The sequence below is a fragment of the Salmo salar genome, chromosome ssa26, assembly GCF_905237065.1.
Source record: "Salmo salar chromosome ssa26, Ssal_v3.1, whole genome shotgun sequence".
NCBI classification, from domain to species: Eukaryota; Metazoa; Chordata; class Actinopteri; order Salmoniformes; family Salmonidae; genus Salmo; species Salmo salar.
In genome coordinates, this window is record NC_059467.1 from 54,830,972 (window position 1) to 54,851,486 (window position 20,515).

Here is a 20,515-nt window from a genome sequence, read left to right on the forward strand (position 1 = left end):
TTCGCTGGTGACACTGTCTGTGATTTATTTAGAATTCAAGGCACACTTAACCAGCATGGCTACCACAGCATTCTGCAGCGATACGCCATCCCATCTGGTTTGGGCTTAGTGGGACTATCATTTGTTTTTCAACAGGACAATGACCCAACACACCTCCAGGCTGTGTAATGGCTATTTGACCAAGAAGGAGAGTGATGGAGTGCTGTATCAGATGACCTGGCCTCCACAATCACCCGACCTCAACCCAATAGAGATAGTTTGGGATGAGATGGACCGCAGAGTGAAGGAAAAGCAGCCAACAAGTGCTCAGCATATGTGGGAACTCGTTCAAGACCGTTGGAAAACTCATGAAGCTGGTTGAGAGAATGCCAAGAGTGGTGCAAAGCTGTCATCAAGGCAAAGGGTGTTTACCTTGAAGAATCCCAAATATATTTTGATTTGTTTAACACTTTTTTGGTTACTACATGATTCCATATGTGTTATTTCATAGTTTTGATGTCTTCACTATTATTCTACAATGTAGAAAATAGTAAAAGTAAAGAAAAACCCTGGAATGAGTAGGTGTGTCCAAACTTTTGAGTGATAACGGTAACCAGAAACCTTCCTGGACTTGTGTTTTATATATAAAGGTAGCTGGGCCTAAAGGAATACATCTAAAACCACCGTTGTTCAGGTCGTGGTCCAGCGTTTTCCCAGCAGGCCTCAGCAGGAGGTGCTTTTTTATATCAGGCAGCTGATAGAAATGTCAATACAATAACAGAATGAAAAAGTAGGAGTCCACCACAGAGGGGTCCATCAGAGATGAGGGATGGAGAGGGGGGTCCACTACAGAGGGGTCCATCAGAGATGAGGGATGGAGAGGGGGGTCCACCACAGAGGGGTCCATCAGAGATGAGGATGGAGGGGGGGTCCACTACAGAGGAGTCCATCAGAGATGAGGGATGGAGAGGGGGTCCACTACAGAGGGGTCCATCAGAGGGAGGTCCATACAGAGGGGTATCAGAGGGGGGGTCCACTACAGAGGAGTCCATCAGAGATGAGGGATGGAGAGGGGGGTCCACTACAGAGGGGTCCATCAGAGGGTGGAGAGGGGGGGTCCACTACAGAGGGGTCCATCAGAGATGAGGGATGGAGAGGGGGGTCCACTACAGAGGAGTCCATCAGAGATGAGGGATGGAGAGGGGGGTCCACTACAGAGGAATCCATCAGAGATGAGGGATGGAGAGGGGGGTCCACTACAGAGGAGTCCATCAGAGATGAGGGATGGAGAGGGGGGTCCACTACAGAGGGGTCCATCAGAGGGAGGTCCACTACAGAGGGGTCCATCAGAGGGGGGTCCACTACAGAGGAGTCCATCAGAGATGAGGGATGGAGAGGGGGGTCCACTACAGAGGGGTCCATCAGAGGAGGTCCAGAGGGGTCCATCAGAGGGGGGTCCACTACAGAGGAGTCCATCAGAGATGAGGGATGGAGAGGGGGGTCCACTACAGAGGAGTCCATCAGAGATGAGGGATGGAGAGGGGGGTCCACTACAGAGGGGTCCATCAGAGGAGGTATGAGGGGTCCATCAGAGGGGGGGTCCACTACAGAGGAGTCCACCAGAGATGAGGGATGGAGAGGGGGGTCCACTACAGAGGGGTCCATCAGAGTATAGAGGGGGTCCACTACAGAGGAGTCCACCAGAGATGAGGGATGGAGAGGGGGGTCCACTACAGAGGAGTCCACCAGAGATGAGGGATGGAGAGGGGGGTCCACTACAGAGGAGTCCACTACAGAGGAGTCCACCAGAGATGAGGGATGGAGAGGGGGGTCCACTAGGATCAGCAGGCCGAGGACTGTGGGAGGGGCATGGCACGTTCCTTCTTCCTCACTCCGTTCATGTGTGCGTAGGGCGGTGAGTCATCGAAGGCTGGTCGCAGCAGGACCTGGGCGACCGCCTCGGGGCCGTTGGACGCCACCTGTCCTGAGGCCCCTGAGCTCTGTGCCGAGGAAGGGCCAGGGGCCACTGGGGAGCAGCAGGCCTGGCCGGTGGCCCCGAGGGCTGGGGAGCAAGGGGACGAGGGAGCCTGGGCCTGAACCTGCCCAGAGGACGGGGCTGAAGGCGGGGTGGAGCACAGCGTTAACGGACCGCCGGGGGTCGTGGAGGCTGGTGTCTGTTGGGAGGGCGGAGGAGGGGGCTGGTTGGGGAGGGCGGACCCGGAGGCGGTGGGACAGGGGATGGGGGGACGTGAAGAGGCAGCGGGGACTAAAGGAACATTGTTCAGGTTTTCTACCTCCATGTCTGACTCCTCTGTGTCTGGAAGTTTGTTCTCTACGCTGTAAAAGAAACTCATCTCTCTGAACGGTGGCTCCAGCTCCTCTTTGATGCTGTTAATGATCTCCAGAAACGACGGACGCATCTTAGGGTTGTACTGCCAACACATCCGCATCAACTCAAACCTGGTAGGAGAGAGACAGCGAGAGAGAGAGACAGCGAGAGAGAGAGAGAGAGAGAGAGAGAGAGAGAGAGAGAGAGAGAGAGAGAGAGAGAGAGAGAGAGAGACACAGCGAGAGAGAGTGAGAGAGAGAGACACAGCGAGAGAGAGAGAGAGAGAGAGAGAGAGAGAGCAGACAGCGAGAGAGAGAGACAGAGAGAGAGAGAGAGAGCAGAGAGAGAGAGAGAGAGAGAGAGAGAGAGAGAGAGAGACACAGCGAGAGAGAGTGAGAGAGAGACACAGCGAGAGAGAGAGAGAGAGAGAGAGAGAGAGAGACAGCGAGAGAGAGAGAGACAGCGAGAGAGAGAGAGAGAGAGAGACAGCGAGAGAGAGACAGCGAGAGAGAGACAGCGAGAGAGAGAGAGAGAGACAGCGAGAGAGACAGCGAGAGAGAGACAGCGAGAGAGAGAGAGATATTATCTTAGGGTTGTACTGCCAACACAGACGCATCAACTCAACCCTACGATAAGCATGACTGGTATTCCCACCAATGAACAGGCTGAAAAGCATTATTTCGCTAAATAATTTTTCTTCTCCCGGACGGCACCAATTATATGTGTGCGTGTGTGTGTGTGTGTGTGTGTGTAACCCACAGCATGTCAGGGCAGGTGTGTGTGTGTGTGTGTGGTGTGTGTGTGTGTGTGTGTGTGTGTGTGTGTAACCCACAGCATATCAGGGCAGTTGTCTGGTTTGTCCAGCAGTCCTCCGTCCATAACGAAGCGCAGCACCTGCTCGTTGGACATCCCCTGGTAGGGCTGCTCTGCTAGCGTGGCGATCTCCCATAACACCACCCCAAAGGACCTGCAGAGAGACGAGACGGGGTTATAACACCCTGGGGTTATAACACCACCCCAAAGGACCTGCAGAGAGACGAGACGGGGTTATAACACCCTGGGGTTATACACCCTGACTAGAGGTCGACCGATTATGATTTTTCAACGCCGATTATTGGATGAGCAAAAAAGCCGACACCGATTAATCGGCCGATTTAATATTTTAAAAAATATATATTTTTATTTTATTTGTAATAATGACAATTACAACAATACTGAATGAACACTTATTTTAACTTAATATAATACATCAATTTAGCCCCAAATAAATAATGAAACATGTTCAATTTGGTTTAAATAATGCAAAAACACAGTGTTGGATAAGAAAGTAAAAGTGCAATATGTGCCATGTAAGAAAGCTAACGTTTAAGTTCCTCGCTCAGAACATGACAACATATGAAAGCTGGTGGTTCCTTTTAACATGAGTCTTCAATATTCCCAGGTAAGAAGTTTTAGGTTGTAGTTATTATAGGAATTATAGGACTATTTCTCTCTATACCATTTGTATTTCATATACCTTTGACTATTGGATGTTCTTATAGGCACTTTAGTATTGCCAGTGTAACAGTATAGCTTCCGTCCCTCTCCTCGCTCCTACCTGGGCTCGAACCAGGAACACATCGACAACAGCCACACTCGAAGCAGCGTTACCCATGCAGAGCAAGGGGAACAACTACTCCAAGTCTCAGAGCGAATGACGTTTGAAACGCTATTAGCGCGCACCCGGCTAACTAGCTAGCCATTTCACATCGGTTACACCAGCCTAATCTTGGGAGTTGATAGGCTTGAAGTCATAAACAGCGTAATGCTTGAAACACAGCGAAGAGTTGCTGGCAAAACGCACGAAAGTGCTGTTTGAATGAATGCTTACGAGCTGCTGCTGCCTACCACCGCTCAGTCAGACTGCTCTATCAAATCATAGACTTAATTATAATATAATAAACACACAGAAACACGAGCCTTAGGTCATTAATATGGTCAAATCCGGAAACTATCATCTCGAAAACAAAACGTTTATTTTTTCAGTGAAATACGGAACCGTTCCGTATTTTATCTAACGGGTGGCATCCATAAGTCTAAATAATCCTGTTACATTGCACAACCTTCAATGTTACGTCATAATTACGTAAAATTCTGGCAAATTAGTTCGCAACGAGCCAGGCGGCCCAAACTGTTGCATATACCCTGACTGCGTGCAATGAACGCAAGAGAAGTGCCACAATTTCATGTTAGCAGGCAATATTAACTAAATATGCAGGTTTAAAAATATATACTTGTGTATTGATTTTAAAGAAAGGCATTGATGTTTATGGTTGGGTACATTGGTGCAACGACAGTGCTTTTTTTCGCAAATGCGCTTGTTAAATCATCACCCGTTTGTCGAAGTAGGCTGTGATTCGATGAGAAATTAACAGGCACCGCATCGATTATATGCAACGCAGGACAAGCTAGTTAACCTGGTAATATCATCAACCATGTGTAGTTAACTAGTGATTATGTTAAGATCGATAGTTTTTTATAAGATACGTTTAATGCTAGCTAGCAACTTACCTTGGCTTCTTGCTGCGCTCGCATAACAGGTAGTCAGCCTGCCATGCAGGCTCCTCGTGGAGTGCAATGTAAGGCAGGTGGTTAGAGCGTTGGACTAGTGTTAAAGGAATTCCTGCTTGAGTGTAAATGATTAAATAATTATACTCTGAATTTAGGGATATGGTCTATATAGCCTGTAGAATGAGTAACTAAAGGTTTTTAAGCATAAGTCTCATGAGATTGACTAGGATAGGAGAGGAATAGAGGTCTTAACTAAAGGGTTTTAAGCATAAGTCTCATGAGATTGACTAGGATAGGAGAGGAATGGAGGTCTGTGTGTTTAAGTAAACATTAAGAACTGTTAAACTGTGGTTGACCTGCCCGAGCTCGAACCCTCCAGGTTTCCCTGATCTCAGAGTACTAAAATACTGTAAGCTGGGTAAGACTTTACGGTGTTGAGAGTTCTGGGGAAGAACAATGAACTCTCCTTAGTGTTAGTGTGTTAGTGTGTAATGTGTAGTGTGTAGTGTGTAATGTGTAATGTTAGTGTGTAGTGTGTAGTGTGTTAGTGTGTAATGTGTAGTGTGTTAGTGTGTAATGTGTAGTGTGTTAGTGTGTAGTGTGTAATGTGTAGTGTGTTAGTGTGTAGTGTGTAGTGTGTTAGTGTGTAATGTGTAGTGTGTTAGTGTGTAATGTGTAGTGTGTTAGTGTGTTAGTGTGTAATGTGTAATGTTAGTGTGTAGTGTGTAGTGTGTTAGTGTGTAATGTGTAGTGTGTTAGTGTGTAATGTGTAGTGTGTTAGTGTGTAGTGTGTAATGTGTAGTGTGTTAGTGTGTAGTGTGTAGTGTGTTAGTGTGTAATGTGTAGTGTGTAGTGTGTAGTGTGTTAGTGTGTAGTGTGTTAGTTTGTAATGTGTTAGTGTGTAATGTGTAGTGTGTAATGTGTAGTGTGTAGTGTGTAGTGTGTAGTGTGTTAGTGTGTAATGTGTAGTGTGTTAGTGTGTAATGTGTAGTGTGTAGTGTGTTAGTGTGTAATGTGTAGTGTGTAATGTGTAGTGTGTAATGTGTAGTGTGTAATGTGTAGTGTGTAATGTGTAGTGTGTAGTGTGTTAGTGTGTAATGTGTAATGTGTAGTGTGTTAGTGTGTTAGTGTTAGTGTGTAATATGTAGTGTGTAGTGTGTTAGTGTGTAGTGTGTTAGTGTGTAGTGTGTTAGTGTGTAGTGTGTTAGTGTGTAGTGTGTTAGTGTGTAATGTGTAGTGTGTAATGTGTAATGTGTAGTGTTAGTGTGTTTGTGTGTAGTGTTAGTGTGTTTGTGTGTAGTGTTAGTGTGTTTGTGTGTAGTGTTAGTGTGTTAGTGTGTAGTGTGTTAGTGTGTAAGTGTGTTAGTGTGTAAGTGTGTTAGTGTGTAGTGTGTAGTGTGTTAGTGTGTAGTGTGTAGTGTGTAGTGTGTTAGTGTGTTAGTGTGTAGTGTTAGTGTGTAGTGTGTTAGTGTGTAGTGTGTTAGTGTGTAGTGTGTTAGTGTGTAGTGTGTTAGTGTGTTAGTGTGTTAGTGTGTAGTGTGTTAGTGTGTTAGTGTGTAGTGTGTAGTGTGTTAGTGTGTAGTGTGTAGTGTGTTCGTGTGTAAGTGTGTTCGTGTGTAAGTGTGTAGTGTGTAAGGTTAGTGTGTAATGTTAGTGTGTAGTGTTAGTGTGTAGTGTGTTAGTGTGTTGTGTGTAGTGTGTAGTGTGTTCGTGTGTAAGTGTGTTCGTGTGTAAGTGTGTTCGTGTGTAAGTGTGTTCGTGTGTAAGTGTGTTAGTGTGTAGTGTTAGTGTGTAGTGTTAGTGTGTAGTGTTAGTGTGTAGTGTTAGTGTGTAGTGTTAGTGTGTAGTGTTAGTGTGTAGTGTTAGTGTGTAGTGTTAGTGTGTAGTGTTAGTGTGTAGTGTTAGTGTCTAGTGTTAGTGTCTAGTGTGTTAGTGTCTAGTGTCTAGTGTGTAGTGTGTAGTGTGTAATGTGTAGTGTGTTAGTGTGTTAGTGTGTAAGTGTGTAGTGTGTAGTGTGTTAGTGTGTAATGTGTAGTGTGTTAGTGTGTAGTGTGTAGTGTGTTAGTGTGTAGTGTGTAGTGTGTTCGTGTGTAAGTGTGTTCGTGTGTAAGTGTGTAGTGTGTAAGGTTAGTGTGTAATGTTAGTGTGTAGTGTTAGTGTGTAGTGTTAGTGTGTAGTGTGTTAGTGTGTTAGTGTGTAGTGTGTAGTGTTAGTGTGTAAGTGTGTAGTGTGTAGTGTGTTAGTGTGTTAGTGTGTTAGTGTGTAGTGTGTTTGTGTGTAGTGTTAGTGTGTTAGTGTGTAGTGTGTAGTGTGTTAGTGTGTTAGTGTGTTAGTGTGTTAGTGTGTTAGTGTGTAGTGTTAGTGTGTAGTGTGTTAGTGTGTAGTGTGTTAGTGTGTAGTGTGTTAGTGTGTTAGTGTGTTAGTGTGTAGTGTGTTAGTGTGTAGTGTGTAGTGTGTTAGTGTGTAGTGTGTAGTGTGTTCGTGTGTAAGTGTGTTCGTGTGTAAGTGTGTAGTGTGTAAGGTTAGTGTGTAATGTTAGTGTGTAGTGTTAGTGTGTAGTGTGTTAGTGTGTTGTGTGTAGTGTAGTGTGTTCGTGTGTAAGTGTGTTCGTGTGTAAGTGTGTTCGTGTGTAAGTGTGTTCGTGTGTAAGTGTGTTCGTGTGTAAGTGTGTTCGTGTGTAAGTGTGTTCGTGTGTATGTGTTAGTGTGTAGTGTTAGTGTGTAGTGTTAGTGTGTAGTGTTAGTGTGTAGTGTTAGTGTGTAGTGTTAGTGTGTAGTGTTAGTGTGTAGTGTTAGTGTGTAGTGTTAGTGTCTAGTGTTAGTGTCTAGTGTGTTAGTGTCTAGTGTCTAGTGTGTAGTGTGTTAGTGTGTAGTGTGTAATGTGTAGTGTGTTAGTGTGTTAGTGTGTAAGTGTGTAGTGTGTAGTGTGTTAGTGTGTAATGTGTAGTGTGTTAGTGTGTAGTGTGTAGTGTGTTAGTGTGTAGTGTGTAGTGTGTTCGTGTGTAAGTGTGTTCGTGTGTAAGTGTGTAGTGTGTAAGGTTAGTGTGTAATGTTAGTGTGTAGTGTTAGTGTGTAGTGTTAGTGTGTAGTGTGTTAGTGTGTAGTGTGTAGTGTTAGTGTGTAAGTGTGTAAGTGTGTAGTGTGTAGTGTGTTAGTGTGTTAGTGTGTAGTGTGTTTGTGTGTAGTGTTAGTGTGTTAGTGTGTAGTGTGTAGTGTGTTAGTGTGTTAGTGTGTTAGTGTGTAGTGTGTTTGTGTGTAGTGTTAGTGTGTAGTGTGTAGTGTGTTAGTGTGTTAGTGTGTTAGTGTGTAGTGTGTTTGTGTGTAGTGTTAGTGTGTTAGTGTGTAGTGTGTTAGTGTGTTGTGTGTAGTGTGTAGTGTGTTCGTGTGTAAGTGTGTAAGTGTGTTCGTGTGTAGTGTTAGTGTGTAGTGTTAGTGTGTAGTGTTAGTGTGTAGTGTTAGTGTGTAGTGTTAGTGTCTAGTGTGTTAGTGTCTAGTGTCTAGTGTGTAGTGTGTTAGTGTGTAGTGTGTAATGTGTAATGTGTAGTGTGTTAGTGTGTAAGTGTGTAGTGTGTAGTGTGTTAGTGTGTAATGTGTAGTGTGTAGTTTGTAGTGTGTTAGTGTGTAATGTGTAGTGTGTAGTGTGTAATGTGTAGTGTGTAGTTTGTAGTGTGTTAGTGTGTAATGTGTAGTGTGTAGTGTGTAGTGTGTAGTGTGTAGTGTGTTAGTGTGTAGCGTGTAAGTGTGTAGTGTGTAGTGTGTAGTGTGTAATGTGTAGTGTGTTAGTGTGTAGTGTGTAGTGTGGTAGTGTGTAGTGTGTAGTGTGGTAGTGTGTAGTGTGTTAGTGTGTAGTGTGTAGTGTGTTAGTGTGTTAGTGTGTAGTGTGTTAGTGTGTAGTGTGTTAGTGTGTAGTGTGTTAGTGTGTAATGTGTAGTGTGTTAGTGTGTAGTGTGTTAGTGTGTAATGTGTAGTGTGTAGTGTGTTAGTGTGTAGTGTGTAGTGTGTTAGTGTGTAATGTGTAGTGTGTAGTGTGTTAGTGTGTAGTGTGTTAGTGTGTAGTGTGTTAGTGTGTAATGTGTAAATGAGAAGCCTGGTATATAATAGATGTTTTGTTGTATGAACTGCAGAGCGCTCTACTGAATAAACAATTTTGATTCTTGTAAGCTGGTTATTAAACCAGAATCTAACACATTATGGATGACAGACTGAGTATTTTAATTGAAGTTAACATTGAGAACATAATTCTCTTAACAACTAGTAACCAGCAGGTTAACCCGCTGTCCCCCTGAACGAGGCAGTTAACCCGCTGTCCCCCTGAACGAGGCAGTTAACCCGCTGTCCCCCTGAACGAGGCAGTTAACCCGCTGTTCCCCTGAACGAGGCAGTTAACCCGCTGTTCCCCTGAACGAGGCAGTTAACCCGCTGTCCCCCTGAACGAGGCAGTTAACCCGCTGTTCCCCTGAACGAGGCAGTTAACCCGCTGTTCCCCTGAACGAGGCAGTTAACCCGCTGTCCCCCTGAACGAGGCAGTTAACCCGCTGTCCCCCTGAACGAGGCAGTTAACCCGCTGTTCCCCTGAACGAGGCAGTTAACCCGCTGTTCCCCTGAACGAGGCAGTTAACCCGCTGTTCCCCTGAACGAGGCAGTTAACCCCCTGAACGAGGCAGTTAACCCACTGTTCCCCTGAACGAGGCAGTTAACCCACTGTTCCCCTGAACGAGGCAGTTAACCCACTGTTCCCCTGAACGAGGCAGTTAACCCACTGTTCCCCTGAACGAGGCAGTTAACCCACTGTTCCCCTGAACGAGGCAGTTAACCCACTGTTCCCCTGAACGAGGCAGTTAACCCACTGTTCCCCTGAACGAGGCAGTTAACCCACTGTTCCCCTGAACGAGGCAGTTAACCCACTGTTCCCCTGAACAAGGCAGTTAACCCACTGTTCCCCTGAACGAGGCAATTAACCCGCTGTTCCCCTGAACGAGGCAGTTAACCCGCTGTTCCCCTGAACGAGGCAGTTAACCCACTGTTCCCCTGAACGAGGCAGTTAACCCGCTGTTCCCCTGAACGAGGCAGTTAACCCGCTGTTCCTAGGCCGTCATTGAAAATAAGACTATTTATCTAGGCAAGTCAGTTAAGAACACAAAGGCTCCTCTCGGCAAATCTGTGGCCAAAAATACCGATTACCGATTGTTATGAACACTCGAAATCGGCCATAATTAAAATCGGCCATTCCGATTAATCGGTCGACCTCTAACCCTGACCCTACACACCCTGGGGTTATACACCCTACACACCCTGACCCTTAGTAGTGTACACTCTGTGTGCTGTCATTTGGTTTAGTAGTGTACACTCTGTTTGCTGTCATTTGGTTTAGTAGTGTACACTCTGTTTTCTGTCATTTGGTTTAGTAGTGTACACTCTGTGTGCTGTCATTTGGTTTAGTAGTGTACACTCTGTGTGCTGTCATTTGGTTTAGTAGTGTACACTCTGTTTGCTGTCATTTGGTTTAGTAGTGTACACTCTGTGTGCTGTCATTTGGTTTAGTAGTGTACACTCTGTGTGCTGTCATTTGGTTTAGTAGTGTACACTCTGTTTGCTGTCATTTGGTTTAGTAGTGTACACTCTGTGTGCTGTCATTTGGTTTAGTAGTGTACACTCTGTGTGCTGTCATTTGGTTTAGTAGTGTACACTCTGTGTGCTGTCATTTGGTTTAGTAGTGTACACTCTGTGTGCTGTCATTTGGTTTAGTAGTGTACACTCTGTTTGCTGTCATTTGGTTTAGTAGTGTACACTCTGTGTGCTGTCATTTGGTTTAGTAGTGTACACTCTGTTTGCTGTCATTTGGTTTAGTAGTGTACACTCTGTGTGCTGTCATTTGGTTTAGTAGTGTACACTCTGTGTGCTGTCATTTGGTTTAGTAGTGTACACTCTGTTTGCTGTCATTTGGTTTAGTAGTGTACACTCTGTGTGCTGTCATTTGGTTTAGTAGTGTACACTCTGTTTGCTGTCATTTGGTTTTGTAGTGTACACTCTGTTTGCTGTCATTTGGTTGGAACGGGCCTTGTGTTCCACTCCGTCTCAAAACATCACCAGGTTAAATGGGGTTCAGGCTCTGCTTGGCTCCCTTCCTTTTAAAATGTCGTCCCCTCCTGGAAGTGAACTGCTCCGTCCTCATGGAAATGAGAGGGTGAACAGGTGAACGGGTGAACGGGTGAGAGGGTGAACGGGTGAGAGGGTGAATGGGTGAATGGGTGCAGTTACCAGACATCGGAGGTGGTGGTGAACACTCCATCTTTAAGGGAATGGGTGAGAGGGTGAGCGGGTGAGAGGGTGAACGGGTGAGAGGGTGAACGGGTGAGAGGGTGAATGGGTGAGAGGGTGAACGGGTGAGAGGGTGAATGGGTGAACGGGTGCAGTTACCAGACATCGGAGGTGGTGGTGAACACTCCATCTTTAAGGGACTCGGGTGACATCCATCGGACCGGCAGCAATCCCTTTCCTCCTTTACGGTAGTAGTCTGTCTCGTAGATGTCTCTGGTCATACCAAAATCTACCTCACACACAGGGAAGACAGGGGGAAATGACTTAACATGCATGTATCAATATACTAGGCTAAATTACAAGTCTAATTGAAGTGTAATTCTTTAGGAGGAAGTCCGTCTGTCCGTACCACCTATCTTGACGGTGTAGTCGTCTGCCACCATGCAGTTCCTGGCGGCCAGGTCTCTGTGGACAAACTTGTTAGCGTTGAGATAAGACATCCCGTCCGCTATCTCCCCAGCCATCTGAATAATCTTCTTCAGAGGTGGGAGGTTGAGACTGTAGGACTGGGACGGCTGTAGAGGAGGAGAGAGGAGAGGAGAGGAGAGGAGAGGAGAGGAGAGGAGAGGAGAGGAGACGAGACGAGAGGAGAGGAGAGGTTAGAGTCCATCTGAATAATCTCCTTCAGAGGAGGAAGGTTGAGACTGTAGGACTGGGACGGCTGTAGAGGAGGAGAGAGGAGAGGAGAGGAGAGGAGAGGAGAGGAGACGAGAGGAGAGGAGAGGTTAGAGTCCATCTGAATAATCTCCTTCAGAGGAGGAAGGTTGAGACTGTAAACTCACTGGAGAATAAACTGGATAAACTCTGGAGATTATCCTACCAACAGGACATTAAAAACTGTAATATCGTATCCTGTAATACATGTTTCACCGAGACGTGGCTGAATGACGACACTGATAATATACAGTTGGCTGGGTTTTCCGTGCATCAGCAGGACAGAACAGCTTCGTCTGGTAAGACGAGGGGTGGCGCTGTGTGTCTATTTGTCAATTACAGCTGGTGCTTAAAGCGAGTGAGGGAGATATGAGTCTCCAGCTTCAGTGATTTTTGCAATTCGTTCCAGTCATTGGCAGCTGAGAACTGGAAGGAAAGGCGGCCAAAGGAGGAATTGGCTTTGGGGGTGACCAGTGAAATATACCTGCTGGAGCGCGTGCTACGGGTGGGTGCTGCTATGGTGACCAGTGAGTTTGGCGACGAATATAAAGTGAGGGCCAGCCAACGAGAGCGTACAGGTCGCAGTGGTGGGTAGAATATGGGGCTTTGGTGACAAAACGGATGGCACTGTGATAGACTGCATCCAATTTGCTGAGTGTTGGAGGCTATTTTATAAATGACATCGCCGAAGTCAAGGATCGGTAGGATAGTCAGTTTTACGAGGGTATGTTTGGCAGCATGAGTGAAGGATGCTTTGTTGCGAAATAGGAAGCCGATTCTAGATTTAATTTTGGATTGGGGATGCTTAATGTGAGTCTGGAAGGAGAGTTTACAGTCTAACCAGACACCTAGGTATTTGTAGTTGTCCACATATTTTAAGTCAGAACCGTCCACAGTAGTGATGCTGGACGGGCGGGCAGGTGCGGGCAGCGATCGGTTGAAGAGCATGCATTTAGTTTTACTTGTATTTAAGAGCAGTTGGAGGCCACGGAAGGAGAGTTGTATGGCATTGAAGCTCGTCTGGAGGTTAGTTAACACAGTGTCCAAAGAAGGGCCAGATGTATACAGAAGTATACAATAGTACATCATGCTAAACAGTTGACCACACTTTCTACCAAGAGAGCCGTCTATTTACCACCACAAACCGATGCTGACACTAAGACACTAAGACAGCCAACTATTACCGACGAGCAGCATTGTAGAAACTAAATACATTACAAGGAACGTCTTGATTAGTGTTATGTTAGCTAGCTAGCTACAAAGTTGCTTTGTTTCATGACAAGGTGTAGTACTGAAACTATCGAGGTTACCTTGCCAGCTACACATTCAAAGTCAACAACGCAGCCACTGCTAGCTAGCCTACTCCACCAGCCAGCAGTACTGTATCATTTTTCGTCATTTTTAGTCAATAAGATTTTTGCAACGTAAGCTTAACTTTCTGAACATTTGAGACGTGTAGTCCACTTGTCATTCCAATCTCCTTTGTATTAGCGTAGCCTCTTCTGTAGCTTGTCTACTATGTGTCTGTCTATCCCTGTTCTCTCCCCTCTGCACAGGCCATACAAACGCTCCACACCGCGTGGCCGCTGCCACTCTAACCTGGTGGTCCCAGCGCGCACGACCCACGTGGAGTTCCAGGTCTCCGGCAGCCTCTGGAACTGCCGGTCTGCGGCCAACAAGGCAGAGTTCATCTCAGCCTATGCTACCCTCCAGTCCCTAGACTTCCTGGCGCTGACGGAAACATGGATTACCACAGATAACACTGCTACTCCTACTGCTCTCTCCTCGTCTGCCTACGTGTTCTCGCATACCCCTAGAGCATCGAGCCAGCGGGGTGGTGGCACTGGAATCCTCATCTCTCCCAAGTGGACATTCTCTCTTTCTCCCCTGACCCATCTGTCTATCTCCTCATTTGAATTCCATGCTGTCACAGTTACCAGCCCTTTCAAGCTTAACATCCTTATCATTTATCGCCCTCCAGGTTCCCTTGGAGAGTTCATCAATGAGCTTGACGCCTTGATAAGTTCCTTTCCTGAGGATGGCTCACCTCTCACAGTTCTGGGTGACTTTAACCTCCCCTCGTCTACCTTTGACTCATTCCTCTCTGCCTCCTTCTTTCCACTCCTCTCCTCTTTTGACCTCACCCTCTCACCTTCCCCCCTACTCACAAGGCAGGCAATACGCTTGACCTCATCTTTACTAGATGCTGTTCTTCCACTAATCTCATTGCAACTCCCCTCCAAGTCTCCGACCACTACCTTGTATCCTTTTCCCTCTCGCTCTCATCCAACACTTCTCACTCTGCCCCTACTCGGATGGTATTGCGCCGTCCCAACCTTCGCTCTCTCTCTCCCGCTACTCTCTCCTCTTCCATCCTATCATCTCTTCCCTCTGCTCAAACCTTCTCCAACCCATCTCCTGATTCTGCCTCCTCAACCCTCCTCTCCTCCCTTTCTGCATCCTTTGATTTCCTCTGTCCCCTATCCTCCAGGCCGGCTCGGTCCTCCCCTCCTGCTCCGTGGCTCGACGACTCACTGCGAGCTCACAGAACAGGGCTCCGGGCAGCCGAGCGGAAATGGAGGAAAACTCGCCTCCCTGCGGACCTGGCATCCTTTCACTCCCTCCTCTCTACATTTTCCTCTTCTGTCTCTGCTGCTAAAGCCACTTTCTACCACTCTAAACTCCAAGCATCTGCCTCTAACCCTAGGAAGCGCTTTGCTACCTTCTCCTCCCTCCTGAATCCGCCTCCCCCCCCCCCCTCCCTCTCTGCGGATGACTTCGTCAACCATTTTGAAAAGAAGGTTGACGACATCCGATCCTCGTTTGCTAAGTCAAACGACACCGCTGGTCCTGCTCACACTGCCCTACCCTGTGCTTTGACCTCTTTCTCCCCTCTCTCTCCAGATGAAATCTCGCGTCTTGTGATGGCCGGCCGCCCAACAACCTGCCCACTTGACCCTATCCCCTCCTCTCTTCTCCAGACCATTTCCGGAGACCTTCTCCCCTACCTCACCTCGCTCATCAACTCATCCTTGACCGCTGGCTACGTCCCTTCCGTCTTCAAGAGAGCGAGAGTTGCACCCCTTCTGAAAAAACCTACACTCGATCCCTCCGATGTCAACAACTACAGACCAGTATCCCTTCTTTCCTTTCTCTCCAAAACTCTTGAACGTGCCGTCCTTGGCCAGCTCTCTTGCTATCTCTCTCAGAATGACCTTCTTGATCCTAATCAGTCAGGTTTCAAGACTGGGCATTCAACTGAGACTGCTCTTCTCTGTGTCACGGAGGCTCTCCGCACTGCTAAAGCTAACTCTCTCTCCTCTGCTCTCATCCTTCTAGACCTATCTGCTGCCTTTGATACTGTGAACCATCAGATCCTCCTCTCCACCCTCTCCGAGCTGGGCATCTCCGGCGCGGCCCACGCTTGGATTGCGTCCTACCTGACAGGTCGCTCCTACCAGGTGGCGTGGCGAGAATCTGTCTCCGCACCACGTGCTCTCACCACTGGTGTCCCCCAGGGCTCTGTTCTAGGCCCTCTCCTATTCTCGCTATACACCAAGTCACTTGGCTCTGTCATATCCTCACATGGTCTCTCATATCATTGCTATGCAGATGACACACAATTAATCTTCTCCTTTCCCCCCTTCTGACAACCAGGTGGCGAATCGCATCTCTGCATGTCTGGCAGACATATCAGTGTGGATGACGGATCACCACCTCAAGCTGAACCTCGGCAAGACGGAGCTGCTCTTCCTCCCGGGAAGGACTGCCCGTTCCATGATCTCGCCATCACGGTTGACAACTCCCTTGTGTCCTCCTCCCAGAGTGCTAAGAGCCTCGGCGTGACCCTGGACAACACCCTGTCGTTCTCCACTAACATCAAGGCGGTGACCCGATCCTGCAGGTTCATGCTCTACAACATTCGCAGAGTACGACCCTGCCTCACACAGGAAGCGGCGCAGGTCCTAATCCAGGCACTTGTCATCTCCCGTCTGGATTACCGCAACTCGTTGTTGGCTGGGCTCCCTGCCTGTGCCATTAAACCCCTACAACTCATCCAGAACGCCGCAGCCCGTCTGGTGTTCAACCTTCCCAAGTTCTCTCACGTCACCCCGCTCCTCCGCTCTCTCCACTGGCTTCCAGTCGAAGCTCGCATCCGCTGCAAGACCATGGTGCTTGCCTATGGAGCTGTGAGGGGAACGGCACCTCCGTACCTTCAGGCTCTGATCAGGCCCTACACCCAAACAAGGGCACTGCGTTCATCCACCTCTGGCCTGCTCGCCTCCCTACCTCTGAGGAAGCACAGTTCCCGCTCAGCCCAGTCAAAACTGTTCGCTGCTCTGGCACCCCAATGGTGGAACAAGCTCCCTCACGACGCCAGGACAGCGGAGTCAATCACCACCTTCCGGAGTCACCTGAAACCCCACCTCTTTAAGGAATACCTGGGATAGGATAAAGTAATCCTTCTAACCCCCCTAAAGATTTAGATGCACTATTGTAAAGTGGTTGTTCCACTGGATATTATAAGTTGAATGCACCAATTTGTAAGTCGCTCTGGATAAGAGCGTCTGCTAAATGACTTAAATGTAAATGTAAATGTAAGACCGCACTCAACAAGCTGAAAAAGGACATAAGCAAACAAGAACATGCTCATCCAGAGGCGGCGCTCCTAGTGGCTGGGGACTTTAATGCAGGCAAACTTAAATCAGTTTGACCTCATTTCTACCAGAATGTCACATGTACAACCAGAGGGGAAAAAAACTCTAGACCACCTTTACTCCACACACAGAGACGCATACAAAGCTCTCCCTCGCCCTCCATTTGGCAAATCTGACCATAATTCTATCCTCCTGATTCCTGCTTACAAGCAAAAATTAAAGCAGGAAGTACCAGTGACTCGCTCAATACGGAAGTGCTCAGGTGAAGGGGATGCTACGTTAAGGGACTGTTTTGCTGCACAGACTGGAATATGTTCTGGGATTCATCCAATGGCATTGAGGAGTTTACCACATCAGTCACCGGCTTCATCAATAAGTGCATCGACGACGTCGTCCCCACAGTGACCGTACGTACATATCCCAACCAGAAACCATGAATTACAGGCAACATCCACACCGAGCTAAAGGCTAGAGCTGCCGCTTTCAAGGAGCGGGACACTAATCCGGACACTTATAAGAAATCCCGCTATGCACTCAGACGAACCACCAAACAGGCAAAGAGTCAATACAGGACTAAGATGGAATCCTACTATACCAGCTGATGCTCGTCGGATGTGGAACGATTACGGACTACAAAGGGAAACCCAGCCGCGAGCTGCCCAGTGAAGCGTGCCTACCAGACCAGCTAAATGCTTTTTATATGCTTGCTTCGAGGCAAGCAACACTGAAGCATACATTAGAGCACCAGCTGTTCCAGACAACTGTGTGATCACGCTCTCCGTAGCCAATGTGAACAAGACCTTTAAACAGGTCAACATTCACAAGTCCGCAGGGCCAGACAGATTACCAGGACGTGTACTCAGAGCATGTGCTGACCAACTGGCAAGTCTCCACACTGACATTTTCAACCTCTCCCTTACCGAGTCTGTAATACCAACATGTTTCAAGCAGACCACAATAGTCCCTGTGTCCAAGAACACTAAGGTAACCTGCCTAAATGACTACCGCCCTGTAGCATGTCGGCAGCCATGAAGTGCATTGAAAGGCTGGTCATGGCTCACGTCAACACCATCATCCCACTCCAATTTGCATACCTCTCCCTATCAGATCCACAGATGACAATCTCAATTTCACTCCACTTTCCCATGTGGACAAAAGGAACACTTAAGTGAGAATTCTGTTCATTGACTACAGCTCAGAGTTCAACACCATAGTTCCCACAAAGCTCATCACTAAGCTAAGGACCCTGGGACTAAACACCTCCCTCTGCAACTGGATCCTGGACTTCCTGACGGGCCGCCCCCAGGTGGTAAGGGTAGGAAACAACACATCTGCCACGCTGATCCTCAACACGGGCACCCCACAGGCGTGCTTAGCCACTCCTGTTTAGTCCCCCTCACGACTCCAACGCCATCATTAAGTTTGCTGACGACACAACGGTGGAAGGCCTGATTACAGACAACGATGAGACAGCCTATCGGGAGGAGGTCAGAGACCTGGCAGTGTGGTGCTAGGACAACAACCTCTCCCTCAACATGAGCCAGACAAAGACAAAGGAGATGATCGTGGACTACAGGAAAAGGAGGGCAGAACACGCCCCCATTCACATCGACAGGGCTGTAGTGGAGCGGGTCAAAAGTTCCAAATTCCTTGCTCTCCACACCAAGACAGTCATGAAGAGGGCACGACAACATCCTCAAAAAGTTATACAGCTGCACCATCGAGAGCATCCTGACCGGTTGCATCACTCCCTGGTATTGCAACTGCTCAGCATCCGACTGCAAGGCGCTCGAAGGTAGTGCGTACGACCCAGTACATCCCTGGGGCCAGGCTCCCTGCCATCCAGGACCTCGACACCAGGCTCCCTGCCATCCAGGACCTCTATACCAGGCTCCCTGCCATCCAGGACCTCTATACCAGGCTCCCTGCCATCCAGGACCTCTATACCAGGCGGTGTCAGAGGAAGGCTCATATATTTTGAAAACTCCAGTCATCCAAGATCAAGACTGTTCTCTCTGCAACAGCACGGTACCGGAGCACCAAGTCCGGGTCCAAAAGGCTCCTTAACCCCAAGCCATAAGACTGTTCTCTCTGCTACCGCACAGTACCGGAGCACCAAGTCCGGGTCCAAAGGGCTCCTTAACCCCAAGCCATAAGACTGTTCTCTCTGCTACCGCACAGTACCGGAGCACCAAGTCCGGGTCCAAAGGGCTCCTTAACCCCAAGCCTTAAGACTGCTGAACAACTAATCAAAATGGCCACCCAGACTATTTTGTTAACTATTTCTTGAACAGCATAGTTGGTTAAGGGCTTGTAAGTAAGCATTTCAAGGTAAGGTCTACACCTGTTGTATTCGGCGCATGTGATAAATACAATTGTATTTGATTTTTAGTGACCTCAGGTGGTAGGGGTCATGATGAGGGGTTAGGGTTAGGGGTCAGGATGAGGGGTTAGGGTTAGGGGTCAGGATGAGGGGTTAGGGGTCAGGATGAGGGGTTAGGGGTCAGGATGAGGGGTTAGGGGTCAGGGTCAGGGGTAGGTAACTTACGTCTTTAGCCCGTAGTGACCTCAGGTGGCTAGGTGGTAGGGGTTAGGGGTCAGGATGAGGGGTTAGGGGTCGGTAACTTACGTCTTTAGCCCGTAGTGACCTCAGGTGGCTAGGTGGTAGGGGTTAGGGGTCAGGATGAGGGGTTAGGGGTCAGGGGTAGGTAACTTACGTCTTTAGCCCGTAGTGACCTCAGGTGGCTAGGTGGTAGGGGTTAGGGGTCAGGATGAGGGGTTAGGGGTCAGGGGTAGGTAACTTACGTCTTTAGCCCGTAGTGACCTCAGGTGGCTAGGTGGTAGGGGTTAGGGGTCAGGATGAGGGGTTAGGGGTCAGGGGTAGGTAACTTACGTCTTTAGCCCGTAGTGACCTCAGGTGGCTAGGTGGTAGGGGTTAGGGGTCAGGATGAGGGGGTAGGGGTCAGGATGAGGGGTTAGGGGTCAGGATGAGGGGTTAGGGGTCAGGGTTAGGGGTAGGTAACTTACGTCTTTAGCCCGTAGTGACCTCAGGTGGCTAGGTGGTAGGGGTTAGGGGTCAGGATGAGGGGGTAGGGGTCAGGATGAGGGGTTAGGGGTCAGGATGAGGGGTTAGGGGTCAGGGTTAGGGGTAGGTAACTTACGTCTTTAGCCCGTAGTGACCTCAGGTGGCTCTTCAGATCTCCTTTAGTCATCAGCTCCATGATGACCAAGGTGGGCTGGCCCTGCGAAACCACACCCAGCAGACGCACCTGCACCAATCACAGCACACAAATGACATCAGTGGTCAGAGCCCACATCCTGAACTGACAAACAGGGGGCTCCTCATTTGTTCACAGAAACATAAGACAGGACAGGACAGGGATCAGGTCAACATCTAGACAGGACAGGGATCAGGTCATCATCTAGACAGGACAGGGATCAGGTCATCATCTAGACAGGACAGGGATCAGGTCATCATCTAGACAGGACAGGGATCAGGTCAGCATCTAGACAGGACAGGGATCAGGTCAACATCTAGACAGGACAGGGATCAGGTCAACATCTAGACAGGACAGGGATCAGGTCAACATCTAGACAGGACAGGGATCAGGTCAACATCTAGACAGGACAGGGATCAGGTCAACATCTAGACAGGACAGGGATCAGGTCATCATCTAGACAGGACAGGGATCAGGTCATCATCTAGACAGGACAGGGGGTGTGGAGAATGAGGTATTATGCTTTATGTTGTCTCAATGTTTCTGTCCGCTGTGTTTTCGTGTCCTGCATCATACCACGCTGTGTGTGTGTGTGTGTGTGTCGTACCACACTGTGTGTGTGTGTGTATCATACCACGCTGTGTGTGTGTGTGTGTGTGTGTGTGTGTGTGTCGTACCACGCTGTGTGTGTGTGTGTGTGTCGTACCACGTGGTGGCAGCTGAACTCCTTCATGACGGAAGCTTCATTGAGGAACTCTATCCTCTCTCTCATGCTGGCCGACTCGTTCACAGTCTTTATGGCCACACACG

General features: G+C 48.2%; 2 protein-coding genes across 2 annotated transcripts in view; both read right to left on the reverse strand.

Annotated features, from left to right (window-relative positions):
- Positions 1-999: 999 nt before the first annotated feature.
- Positions 1,000-1,644, reverse strand: LOC106588095 (proline-rich receptor-like protein kinase PERK2). The gene has a single exon (XM_014176766.2). It carries the CDS (start codon positions 1,642-1,644, stop codon positions 1,000-1,002), a length of 645 nt encoding a protein of 214 aa, XP_014032241.2.
- Positions 1,645-1,654: 10 nt separating this feature from the next.
- igf1rb (insulin-like growth factor 1b receptor) overlaps positions 1,655-20,515 on the reverse strand; it is a 136,480-nt gene continuing 117,619 nt past the window's right edge. Inside the window, exons 17-22 of the mRNA XM_045708302.1 lie at positions 20,412-20,515; positions 19,649-19,756; positions 11,525-11,690; positions 11,275-11,404; positions 3,141-3,275; positions 1,655-2,439 (exon numbers count right to left, since the gene is read on the reverse strand). The exon at positions 20,412-20,515 is cut by the window's right edge and continues 126 nt beyond it. Coding sequence (XP_045564258.1) covers positions 1,821-2,439; positions 3,141-3,275; positions 11,275-11,404; positions 11,525-11,690; positions 19,649-19,756; positions 20,412-20,515 — 1,262 coding nt within the window. The 3' untranslated portion in view covers positions 1,655-1,820. The remainder of the gene's footprint in view (positions 2,440-3,140; positions 3,276-11,274; positions 11,405-11,524; positions 11,691-19,648; positions 19,757-20,411) is intronic.